Source organism: Gopherus evgoodei, chromosome 1 (genome assembly GCF_007399415.2).
Source record: "Gopherus evgoodei ecotype Sinaloan lineage chromosome 1, rGopEvg1_v1.p, whole genome shotgun sequence".
In the NCBI taxonomy this organism is placed as follows: domain Eukaryota; kingdom Metazoa; phylum Chordata; order Testudines; family Testudinidae; genus Gopherus; species Gopherus evgoodei.
Window position 1 is genome coordinate 212,772,787 of NC_044322.1, and position 13,055 is coordinate 212,785,841.

Below are 13,055 nucleotides of genomic sequence, written 5' to 3' on the forward strand. Positions count from 1 at the left end.
CTGTGAAAAATTGTTCAGTGACTTATTTAGTTTCCTGTTGCAAAGTGGCATTCATAGAAAATTGTCTCAACTTCCATTTACTAACTTCACTTAAAACAGTTTTTTGATCTAAATTAAACAGAAGTTGAAGAACCAACCTCAGAAGAGACCATCACCATGACTAAACAGTACATATACAGCACCTTCTATCCAAAGATCTCAAGTGATTTACAAAAAATTATCACCGTCCTTTTCCAGCTGAGGAAACTGGAGAGATTGGGGCAGAGGAGAAGTAGCTTGCCACAGCTGCACACACAGTTTACAGAAGAGAGTGGAACAGAACTCCTCATCCCCAATGCTGTGTTCTGGCCATAAGCCCATATCATACAGAATGCATTCCCTTTTCAGAACACTTCATAAACATCTGCCTTCACATAGGACCTTTGGAACTGGTCTTACAGAAAGGCTACTATGAAATGATAGCCCACAAGCAAAAGCCACATGCAATCGTCCTTCTAAACTAAAGAGCCTTCACAACACCACTCTGGTTTCAAAATTTGCCTTTCTTGCTCTGTATTTACTAATGTCAAATATGTTCCAACACTTTACCAAATATTTTGCAAGACCATAGGCATGACTAGATGGAGTTTATTAGCACTTCACAATTGCAGGCTCTACGATCAGCAATATTTCACCAATGTTTTTTTAAAAAGATGTCAGTGGATTTTTTCTATTAATTCATATGGCTCCCCAAATCTATGAAATACAAGAAGCCCCAAGGAGAGTCATCCAACCCATCTTTAACAACTGTCTTGCACAGATACACGTGTTCATAAACACTAGAAGCTTGTGCTACAACTGTATGCTCCAGCAGCGCCAAATTACCCTCAAGCTAACAGAAAGAGGTGACTGCTGACCACAGCAATACACTATAACAGACAACAGTTCTCAGAGAACCTCAGGGGAGTCACTAAAGACAGCAAGCACCAGCATTCACGTTTTGGCAGTTTGGAATCCACAAACTGGCAGCGCTTTCATTTCATCCACCCGACTCTTGTGAATCTGGAAGGCAGGAGTCACCCAGCGGCCACACGAACACTGTTCACCACGCCAACTGAAGGAACCCAACTTTGAAGTGCATTTGGGGCACAAAAGCTGCAATAAAACACAAGCAACCATATATAAGGCTCCTTCAAACAATTCACTTCTCAGACTTCAGGACTAGAACTTCTAGGTAGCAGCTACAGAGCCTGGGGCCACATCAACAGTTTCATAGATTCCAAGGCTTGAAGAGACTATTGTGATCATCTAGTCTAGTGGAGTCGACCACAGGGAGTGAGAGATGATACTATGGCAGCATGCAACTGCGTATCTGCCAGTTTGGTGTGTGACGATCGACTCTAAACTGGTGCGCAGTATTCTGCCACCGAATACAAGGTGGCAAAAGCTGTTGTCCGCAAAGTTGGAGTACGAGCACCCCATAACGAACCTGCCAGTTTGCTAAGACTGTTGCGCATCTTAACTTTAGCTGCTGTCTTCTTCAGGTGGGCATGGTAACTCAGTGTGCAGTCTAAGGTCACACCTAGATAGATCAGTTCTACTTCACGCTTCGCCTTCTGACCATTCAGTTCTTGTGTTGCGCTAGCGTGATGAAGATGGAACAAACTGGAGACTGTTTTTATGACACTTGGCTGGAGGCATCAAGTCTTACAATAGTCAGCTAACTTTATCTTGTCCCGGTTTAAGGTGGCATCAAGCTCATGAAACGTCCACGCCTGGGTACAGCCATAGATGTCGTCTGCGTAAATGAACTTTTGTGACTCCACTGTTGGCAGGTCACTGATGTAAAGGATGAACAGGGTTGGAGAAAGCACAGAGCCGTGGGGTAACCCATTGCTCTATCATCTCCAAGTACCCGTCTTCTCCTTCATATAGGTCTGAACTGACTATCGCAGAGGAACAGTTCAACGACACCTGTGACCCAAGGTAGCAGGACCTGTGATACCTTCATGAGCAGGCCAGTGTGCCGCACCATATGCCACTGTTAAAGCAATGAAAACAGTACCTGTTTTCAAGTTTCTCTGGAAGCCATTTTCAACAAATGTAAAGTAAAGTGATCATGTTTTTCTGGAATGTGGGAAGAAAGAGGCAGCAGAACTGCACACAGGGTGAAGCTGGGATTTTTGGGAGGGCAGAAGAGAGCTGGGAAGGGTCTTCTGGCAAAAGCGGAGCTGAGAAAGCAGCAAACATACAGTTTAACTCAGCTTTACAGTACTGTTATGAAGACCCATCAGTCCAGGCATCAAATCTACTTATCTGTCCTTAATTCTGGTGATTGATAATAAAAAAAAAACTAGATATGCTTGTTCAGCAACACAACACACACAATCTCTAACAGGGTAAGTGAAATTCTGCAAGATTTCTCTAAACACATCTGCTGCATAATCACAATATTACTCAATAGAGCTATTAAAAGGTGTCCTAGGGCTTAATAATCTATTGTCATGGAGAATACCTGAAGCAGAATCCCACTCTGGGTATTATTTACAGCTTATTAATGAGCTTCAGGGGTGGTGGAGACTGAAAGGACTGTAGCTTAACAGCAATGTTGCACAAGCAGTAAAACCAGGAGATTTAAGGAGGTTGGTCAGATGCACAGAATCATTAAAAAAAAAAAGTGAGAATGTCTCTTAAGGGAGTTTCATAGATAAACAATGTGAAGTGCGTGCTCCCCTCACCTGTCCTTCCATCACTCCTAACAATATTGGCTCCATCCACTGTACAGGCTCAATGAAATAAGAGGTACATTTAACTCGACTGTCATTACGAAGCTGAGCAGGATCTGTAATCCTCTTGTGAGCGAAGGCTGCTGGTCCACTTCCTTCAGCATGGGATAAAATGCTCGAACTACGAAATAGGGAACGTCTATTCTCCAGAACAAAAGAGAGAAAGAAAAAGGCTGAAATAACTGACTGGACAACAGTAAAGTACAAGGCAACAGTAGCAGCAGCAAATGGATGGGGTTATACAGTGTACGTTTTCTTTTTTCATTTGACGAGGTGAATGAAGGCTGTCCCTTTTTAGGCCCCCTCCTGACCTCAGCAAATCCCATCATGCCTGTAGCCCTGGTCCTCTTTCCCACAGTTCCACTTTGTTTCTTATGTAGTTACACCTCTACTCTGATACAACGTGGTCCTTGGGAGACAAAATAATCTCACCGTGTTATAGGTGAGACCGCGTTATATTGAACTTGCTTTGGCCTCCCCGTTCCTTGTGGAGGCCAAGGACCATGCCCACCAGAGATCCCTGTCCCTAATCATCCCCAGGATCCCACCCCCTACCCAACCCCCCCTGTTCCCTGTCCCCAGACTGCTCCAACCCCTATCCACACCCCCCGCCCCTGACAGGCACTCACTGGCAGGAGCAGGAAGCAGAGCAAAGTGGCCCCAGCCCACTCCACTCCACCACCTCCCAGCTGCAGCACTCCGATTCCCACCCCTGGTGAGTGCGGGGATGTTGGGGAAAGGACACCCCCCCCCCCCCGCAGCAGAAAGCAGAGTGACACAGCCCCAGCCCGCTCCGCTTTCCTTGCCCTGGCCCCAGCCATATTACGAGAGGGGAAAGGGGGGAGATTGGGGGAAAGTCCCGCACTAACCTGTGGCTGGAAGCGGAACGCCGCAGTTGGGAGCTGGCAGAGTGGAGCGGGCTGCTCTGCTTCTCACTGCCAATGAGTGCAGAGAGGTTGAGGAAAGGACGACCTCCACACTCACCGATGGCGGGAAGCAGAGCGACGCGGCCCCAGCCCCCTCCATTCTGCCACCTTCCAGCCGCAGCGCTTCGCTTCCCGCTGCAGGTGACTGCAGGGAGGTTGGTGAAAGGATGCCCTCCGCACTCAATGGCATCGGGAAGCAGAGCGATGCAGCCCCAGCCCACTCCACTTTCCTTGCTCTTGCCCCAGCCCCAGCCCCTGCTGTGTTGCTGGGAGAGTAGGGAGGTGGGGAATGTCCCGCACTCACCTGTGGCAGGAAGCAGAGCACCGTGGCTGGGAAGTGGCAGAGTGGAGCAGGCTGGGGCCGGGCTGCTCCACTTCCGCCAGTGAATACGGGGGGGCAGGGGGTGTCCCTTCCCCCAAGCTCCCTTCTCCAAGCGATCTGGCTGGGGCAAGGGAAGCGGAGCGGGCTGCTCCCGGCTCCCCACTAATCCCCCAGGCCACTCTGGGACTGCGGGGCCCCCAAAAATTGCCCTCCTCCCACAGTTCCTGCCTCCTAGACCCTGCGGGGGGAACCCCTGACCACCCCCAAGACCCTCTGCCCCTTATCCAACTCCTCGGCCCCAGCCTGGCACCCTTAACACACCACTCAGAGCAGCGTGTCAGAGCTTTACCGCCTTGTACATGAACCCGTGTTATATCGGGGTAGAGGTGTACTTTTAGCAAACTCCTAGCTAATGAAACATGAGATCATCTAGGTACATGTGTCTGGGAACTGTACAGCTAGAAAATAGGAATCTCTCTTATTTCCAATTATTAAGAAAGAGAGGCCGAAACAAGACCAGACAACTGACCTACGGAGTTAAGAGGCTTCTTTGGGAGGGGAAGAAGGGGATCAGATTTTGAACAGTTTCAGCTTAGTAAACTCGGTTTTAGTTTTGTTGTAAGCAGAAGCAACTTAAGTGGAGTTGCACCAACTTACAGAAGACGTACACTTAGCCCCAGAGGTTCTAAGGGACTTCAGAGCCTGAGAGACATTTTATTTTTCGTGATCACAAAACAAAGATTAGGCAAAGGAAAGTATCATGTGTACTTTTGATTCAAAGTTTTTCAAAGATTTATTCCTGTTCTGAAAGAGAAAAACCCAATAAGCTACAAAGGCTATTTTCCTTCCAACAGTTTATTTCAAAGTAACACTTTGTGAGAAATGAAAGGCTCCATACCTGCATTTTCTACACCTGTAGAAAACCTCACTGTTCAGAGTTTGACAAATGCTGGTTGGGTCAACTGCAAAGACTTCTTGTGGCAAGTCTTGCAGCTCTGCAGAGAGTGAGTGATACAAATCTGTGAACTGGACTCAAACTTAATGACCTATTTATAATTAAAGCACTACGCCTCTGCCCCAGTCTTCACACTTCCTACCTTCATCTTCCTTAGGAAGTTCCTAAGAGATAAGCCTCACCACTTAGTGCCTCAAAAGGGGAGTTCCACTGTGCTAATTACAAGAAGCTTTGTATCTACAAATAACATGTCTTGATCTTGTCCTGATGTACTGATGGCTCTCAGTGCACAAAACTTTATACACACAACGTGCAAAGTTTTCAGACTATTGAGGTTTTTACATGCACAAATCATCATATTTTTGCACTATCTGCTCTCAGTTGCACTAGTATAAATCACTAGATTTGCCAAATCAAGCTAAATTAGAGCCAGCAGTGTATAACTGAAAGGCTGATTCAGATAGTGCTAATATTTCAGTCCTGGAACAGGTATCTACCCTAGAATAAATATATTATACCATCCTTCTGCAAGTTCAATAACTCTTGGCTACTATGGCTCTAGCTCCCCTGAACACACAGCACCTCAGACACTATCTTCACTCACCAGGATATTTCTCTGTAACTTTTTGCAAGCGATACTGTTTGTAAATGGCACTGCTCACATCAACTTTACAGCCCATTGCTTCATAGAGTTTCAGCTGCCACTCAAAGCCTTCGTTCATTCTGGAACAATAGTGAAAATCAGAGGCACCTTTCCTAGGCTATGGCAAACGTACGTATTAGTTCGCACAGGGACAAAAAGGATACTTAATAGGGCAAAGAACTCACTTGGCATCTGATTTGAGAGCTTTGACAGTGGCATAAGCCTCTTCGAAGGTGAGATTGTTGGTTTTCATTAAATACGCCCGTCACTAAAGCAACACTTCGACTGACTCCGGCATGGCTGAAAGACAAAGAACTCTTTAGAATAAGATCAAGAACAAAACTGGGGAAAATTCACTAGGGGAATCAATTCACTTCAAGCCTCACTTCCATTTTTACTGATCTGTTTCTGGGGAAATTAATCTTTTTGCTCCGCTTCTGACACCGAGATTGCCTGTTCCTGAGGCCGAGGTCACTGGGGGCGGGGGGAGGGAGGAGAGAGAGGGACGAAGGGTCCGACCACCTCTCAGTTCTCGGGGCGGGGGGGGGGGGGGGCTGGCACAAACTGCACAGTGCAGGTGCTGAGAGCCATTGAAGCAAACTGTAAACCCAGTATATGATGAGACTCACTTCCAGCCAGAGGGTGCAGCTCCCCCCCACACACACACACCCCACCGCTTGTGCCAACACCTCCGCACGTCTCCCCAGACACAGGACTAGGGCGCTGCCTGCCCTGGTGCAAAGGGGCCTCGCACCAGCCCGGCAACAACAGCTCAGCCTGCGGCCGCACAGCCCAGGAGCCCGGCCCCGGGCTCACCATCGCACCAGGGCGGCGCCGCCCCCCGCCCGGGCCGCGCTGAGGAAGGCGGCGCAGGAGTCGAGGTGGCTCAGCAGGTCGGTGCTGGGCTCGTCCCGCGCCGGGACATGCAGGGTCCGGATCCCCGCCACCGGGGGCGGCTCCTCCGCGTCCACCGAGAGCAGCGCCACCACCCCCGCCGCCTGCAGGGCCCCGGCCGCCGCCGCGCCGCCCACGAACAGGCCAGGCAGCACCGGCACCATCCGGCCTCGCTCTCCTCTGCCAGCGCCTGGAGCGCGGCGCGGCGCGGCCCGGCCAGCGGCCTGGCTTCCGGTCTGCCCCTCCCCCACCGGCCTGGTGACTTCCGGTCCGCCCCTCCCCCCACGGCCACCGGCCTGGCGGCTTCCGGTCTGAGCCATTGCCACCACCAACATGGCGTCTTCCGCGCTGCCCTTTCTCCCCCCCATTGCCACCACCAACATGGCGACTGCCGGCCTGGCCTCCTAGTGCTTCGTTCAGCGCCCACAGCTGGACGTCCTTGGTTCTAACGTGGAAACTGCCCTCTTGGTACCTCACCCACCAATAGGGCAGTTTCCACCTTTTCCTCCTCCGGTTGTTGCTCACGCACACACCTGTGCACTGGGATGTGTACACACCATGCGCACAAACACCAAAATGCCCCCCCCGCACCCGAGTTGTGGGTGGTCACACTGTATGTACAAACACGTGTAGACATGCACCACAGCTGAGCTGTGTGGACGCACCATACCTGAACACACAGGCACACACACCACCTCTGAGACCGGCATATACATACACACCATGATACACACAAACTTGTAGATTCAACACCAAAACCAAGCTGCGTGAATGCCCTGCATGGAAACATATGACTGTATGACATAATAGAACAGTGATTCTCAATCTTTCCAGACTATTATACCCCTTTCAGGAGTTTGATTTGTCTTTCATACCCCAAGTTTCACCTCATTTAAAACTACTTGCTTACATCAGACATCAAAATACAAAGTGTCACAGCACGATGTTTCTGAAAAATTGCTTCTTTTCTCATTGTGTCTGTATGAAATTTTAGTTTGTACTGACTTTGCTAGTGCTTTTTATGTAGCCTGTTGTAAACCTAGGCAAATATCTAGATGAGTTAATGTACCCCCTGGAAGACCTCTGCGTACCCCCAGCGGTAGGCATACCCCTGCTTGAGAACCACTTACACAGAGGGATGCAATAAATTGGAACAGGCTAGGATTGGGGTGCATGGGCACGGACAGGGCTCTGAGAAGACGACTTTGCAAGGTTTGAGACTACAGGAAAAGGAGTCAGATTCCAGAACTGAGTCAGCCTGATCTGTATGGGGGATCATGTGGTGTCCGTGCCTACACTCTACACAGTAGAAGGAGGAAGGTTCTTTCCACCCTTGGAGCTGCCAATAGCTCCATGTGGGTCCAAGAAGCAGGAGAGCTCTTGTGTCAATACCAATGAATCCCTGAAAGTTGTTTTCTTCTAGCACTAAAATGGGATTTTTTTTTTATAATAAGGAAAACAGTATTATCCCTAACATTGCCCTGTCTCCTCTTCAATGCAGAGCATTTGTCTGCCTTCCCCATCCCCTTCCTACCTGGCTTCCTGCTGTTTCAAAGCAACAGTACACAGATCCTTACACTGTGGAAATAGGGCTTTCCATCATCTGGGACTGGCTTTGGGAACAGCAGGTCCTTTTTTGTTTTCAGGAAGAGTTCTCCTCTCCCATTGTGCTCACAGGTCAGCAACTAGGTTCTGAGGAGGTCTCCGGAGAATAAGAGCACCTAGAGTGCTTAGTCCTCATATTTGCCTTCCCAGTATGCAAATAACAAAAATGTCAGCAGGGGGCAGGCTTGAGCTTGTCTTACTCTGAAAAGAAAATTCAACCACTTACTGTATTACAATCTAATAATTGGGTTGATTAGAACTGAATCAAGCCAAAATGGATCTGCGTTAGCAACAAATCAAATGAACCAAGAAAAGACTCCTGGAGTTTTTTTGTTTGTTTTTTTGTTTTTAATCTATCTCTGCAGGACACCTTTGACGTTTCCCCACAAATTATCCCTAATTCTTAGCAAAGGCATCTGCAGCAAAAACCTTCTGGGAGCCCAGAATTGCTGCTGACAAAATGCATTGTACCTCACCTTTAAAGTAAGTTAAAAAGTAAAGTTGTTGGAAGTTCCCAACACAGCTATCTTTACAAGAAACAGACAACATATTCACCGTTGTATGCAGTGTTGTAGTCATGTTGATCCCAGGATATTAGAGAAACAAGGTGGGTAAGGTGGTCTCTCTCACCAACAGAAGTTGGTCCAATAAAAGATACTACCTCATCCAGCGTGTCTCTCTAACATATTTACTGTCATATTTCACTAATCAGCTGGGCCTCACTCAGAGTTTTCCCTCCTTGTTGCAGGTCACTTTAGCTAGGTATGACGATCAATGCCTTGATATGCTGCTACTTCCCTTTCAGTACCTACCTTAAAGGGCTCTGGGATTTTGTGAAAATTTCTTTCCTGTTCACATCCAGCCTGCCAAAGCAGAACATAAGAACAGCCATAATGGGTCAGACCAAAGGTCCAGCTAGCCCAATATCCTGTCTTCCGACAGTGGCCAATGCCAGATGCCCCAGAGGGAATGAATAGAACAGGTTATCATCAAGTGATCCATTCTCTGTCGCACATTTCCAGCTTCTGGCAAACAGAAGCTAGGGACACCATCCCTGCCCATCCTGGCTAATCGCCATTGATGGACCTATTCTCCAGGAACTTATCTGTTTTTTAACTCTGTTATAGTCTTGGCCTTCACAACATCCTCTGGCAAGGAATTCCACAGGTTGACTGTGCCTTGTGTGAAAAAATACATCCTTTTGTTTGTTTTAAACCTGCTGCCTATTCCTTTCATTTATTGACCCCCTAGTTCTTGAGTTATGAGGAGTAAATAACACTTCCTTATTTACTTTCTCTATACCACTCATGATTTTATAGGCCTCTATCGTATCCCCCCTTAGTCGCCTCTTTTCCAAGCTGAAAAATCCCAGTCTTATTAATCTTCCCTCATATGGAAGCTGTTCTATACCCCTAATAATTTTTGTTGCTCTTTTCTGAACCTTTTCCAAGTCCAATATATCTTTTTTGAGATGGGGCGACCACATCTGCACACAATATTCAAGATATGGGAGTACCATGGATTTATATAGAGGTAATATAATATTTTGTGTCATATTACCTATCCCTTTCTTAATGATTCCCAACATTCTGTTCTCTTTTTGTAGTACCACTGCACACTGAGTGGATGTTTTCAGAGAACTATCGACAATGACTCTAAGATCTCTTTCTTTAGTGGTAACAGCTAATTTACACCTCATTACTTTATAAGTATAGATGGGATGTTTTCCAATGTGCATTACTTTGTATTTATCAACATTGAATTTCATCTGCCATTTTGTTACCCAGTTCTGAGAGATTCTTTTGTAGCTCTTCACAGTCTGCTTGGGACTTAACTATCTTGAGTACTTTTCTATCATCTGCAAATTTTGCCAGCTCACTGTTAACACCTTTTTCTAGATCATTTATGAATATGTTGAATAGGACTGGTCCCAGTACAGACCCCTGAGGGATGCCACTGTTTATCTCTCTCAATTCTAAAAGCTGTCTATTTACTCCTACTACTTATTTCCTATCTTTTAATTAAATACTAATCCATGAGAGGACCTTCCCTCTTATCCCATGACAGCTTACTTTGCTTAAAAGCCTTTCATGAGGGACCTTCTGGAACAGCCTTCCAAGGGAAGTAGTGGGGGCAAAAGACATATCTAGCTTTAAGATTAAGCTTGATAAATTTATGGAAGGGATGGTATGATGGGAGAGCCTAATTTTGGCAATTGATCTTTGATTATCGCCAGATAAGTATGCCCAGTGGTTGGTGATGAGATGTTGGATGGGATGGGATCTGAGTTACTGCAGAGAATTCTTTCCTGAGTGCTGGATGGTAAGTCTTGCCCACATGCTCAGGGTTTAGCTGATCACCATATTTGGGGTCGGGAGGGAATTTTCCTCCAGCGCAGATTGGCAGAGGCCCTGGAGGTTTTTCGCCTTCCCCTGCAGTGTGGGGCATGGGTCACTCACTGGTGGATTCTCTGCAGTTTGAGGTTTTCAGACCACAATTTGAAGACTTCAATAACTCAGGCATAGGTTAGGGGTTTGTTATAGAAGTGGATGGGTAGGGTTCTGTGGCCTGCTTTGTGCAGGGGGTCGGACTAGATGATCACATTGGTCCCTTCTGACCCTAGAACCTATGAATCTATGAATCTATGACCTTGTCAAAGGCTTTCTGAAAATCTAAATACACTATATCCACTGGATCCCCCTTGCCCAAATGCTTGTTGACCCCCTCAAAGAATTCTAGTAGATTGGTGAGACATGATTTCCCCAACAAATTATGTTAATCTATGTGTCTGACAATTTTGTTCTTTACTATAGTTTCAACCAGTTTGCCTGGTACTGAAGTCAGGCTTACCGGCCTATAATTGTTGGGATCACTTCTGAAGCCCCTTATAAAAATTGGTGTCACATTAGCTATATTCCAGTCATTGGATACAGAAGCTGATTTAAATGATAGGCTACAAACTACAGTTAGTAGTTCTGCAATTTCACATTTGAGTTCCTTCAGAACTCTTGGGTGAATACAGTCTGGTCCTGGTGACTTATTACTGTTTAGTTTATCAATCTGTTCCGAAACCTCCTCTAATGACACCCCAATCTGTGACAGTTCCTCAGATTTGTCACCTAAATAGAACGGCTCAGGTTTGAGAATCTCCCTCACATCCTCAGCCATGAAGACCAATGCAAATAATTCATTTAGTTTCTCTGCAATGGCCTTATTGTCCTTGAGTGCTCCTTTAGCATCTCGATTGTCCAGTGGCCCCACTGGTTGTTTAGCAGGCTTCCTGCTTCTGATGTATTTAAAAAAAAAATTGCTATTACTTTTTGAGCCTTTCATTAACTGTTCTTCAAATTCTTTTTTAGGCCTTCCTAATTATATTTTTACACTTCATTTGCCAGAGTTTATGCTCCTTTCTATTTTCCTCACTAGGATTTAACTTCCAGTTTTCAAAGGATGCCTTTGTGTCTCTCACTGCTTCTTTTACTTTGTTGTTTAACCACTGCGGTACTTTTTTGGTTCTCTTACTATGTTTTTTAATTTGGGGTATACATTTAAGGTGAGCATCTATTATGATGTCCTTAAAAAGTTTCCATGCAGCTTGCAGAGATTTCACTTTTGGCACTGTATCTATTAATTTCTGTTTAACTAACTTCCTCATTTTTGTGTAGTCCCCCTTTCTGAAATTAAATGCTACACACTGTTGGGCTGCTGTGATGTTTTCCCCACCACAAGGATGTTAAATGTAATTATATTATGGTCACTAATTCCTAAAGCCAAAGAGCACAGCAGGCTGGACTACCATGAAGATCTCCAGAATGGAAAACACTCAGTTTCCTGAATGGGCAGAGGATTATGGGATTTCTTATGGAAATCTTGGGTGGTTTAGCAAAGCTCTCTTGAAAAACATCCACAATCCCTGAATTATTAGCAGCAGTAGATAAGGCACTACAGGAGAGCTGCCCTGACGGCCCTAGAATGCCATCACATCACACCATCTCTGATGGCAACGTGGTGAGCACAGGCACCGCTGACCAGCAGTGATGACTTATAAATTACTTTGCAGACAGAATTTGAACAGTGCTATTTATAACCAGTGCTTCTAAATAGTTAAAGAAACAACTGTTTTTAGTGTGGATGTAGGGTTGTCAACTTTCTACTCACACAAAACTGAACACCCTTGCCTTTCCCCTCCTCCAAGGCCCCGCTCATGCCCCACCCCTTCTCCGAGGCTCCACTCACTCATCCTCACTCCCTCTGTCGCTCACTCTCCCCACCCTCACTCACTAGCTCATTTTCACCGGGCTGGCTCAGGGGGCTGGGGTGTGTGAGGGGTTGAGCGCTCCGGTTGCGGGTGTGGCCTCTGGGGTGGGGCCAGGGATGAGGGGTTTGGAGTATGGGAGGGGGTTCTGGGATGAGGCAGGGGGTTGGGGTTTGGAAGGAGATACAGGCTCTGGGCTGGAGTTGCGGATTCTGGGGTGGGGGCGGGGATAAGGGATTTGGGGTGCAGGAGGGGGCTCTGGGCCGGGGCTGAGGGGTTCGGAGTGTGGGAGAGGGCTCTGGACTCGGGCAGGGGGTTGGGGTGTGTGTGGGGGGTGAGGACTCTGGCTGGGGGTGCAGACTCTGGGGTTGCGCTGGGACTGAGGAGTTTGGAGGGTGGGAGGGGGATCAGGGCCTGGGCAGGGGCACAGAGGGAAGTGTGAGCTCCATCTCTGGGTACGAGCTCTGGGATGGGGCTGGGGATGAGAGGTTTGGGGTGCAAGAGGGTGCTCTGGGTTGGGATTAAGGGGTTCGGAGAGGTGGAGGGGGATCAGGGCTGAGACTGAGGGGGGGGTTGGGGCCCAGGAGGGGGTCAGTGGTGAAGGCTCTGGGCTGCGCTTACCTCAAGCAGCTCCCAGAAGCAGCAGCATGTCCCCCATTCGGCTCCTAAGCAGGGCCGTGCCCAAGCAGC

The 13,055-nt window shown here is 47.4% G+C and overlaps 1 protein-coding gene across 1 annotated transcript; it reads right to left on the bottom strand.

The window, feature by feature from the left end:
* Positions 1–607: 607 nt before the first annotated feature.
* Positions 608–6,684, bottom strand: DUSP12 (dual specificity phosphatase 12). The gene is given in 7 exon segments (XM_030534754.1): positions 608–1,134; positions 2,718–2,904; positions 4,912–5,008; positions 5,573–5,691; positions 5,797–5,873; positions 5,875–5,911; positions 6,428–6,684. Coding segments are annotated over 7 exon segments (921 nt in total). The 5' UTR covers positions 6,670–6,684; the 3' UTR covers positions 608–972.
* Between the last annotated feature and the right edge of the window lie 6,371 nt (positions 6,685–13,055).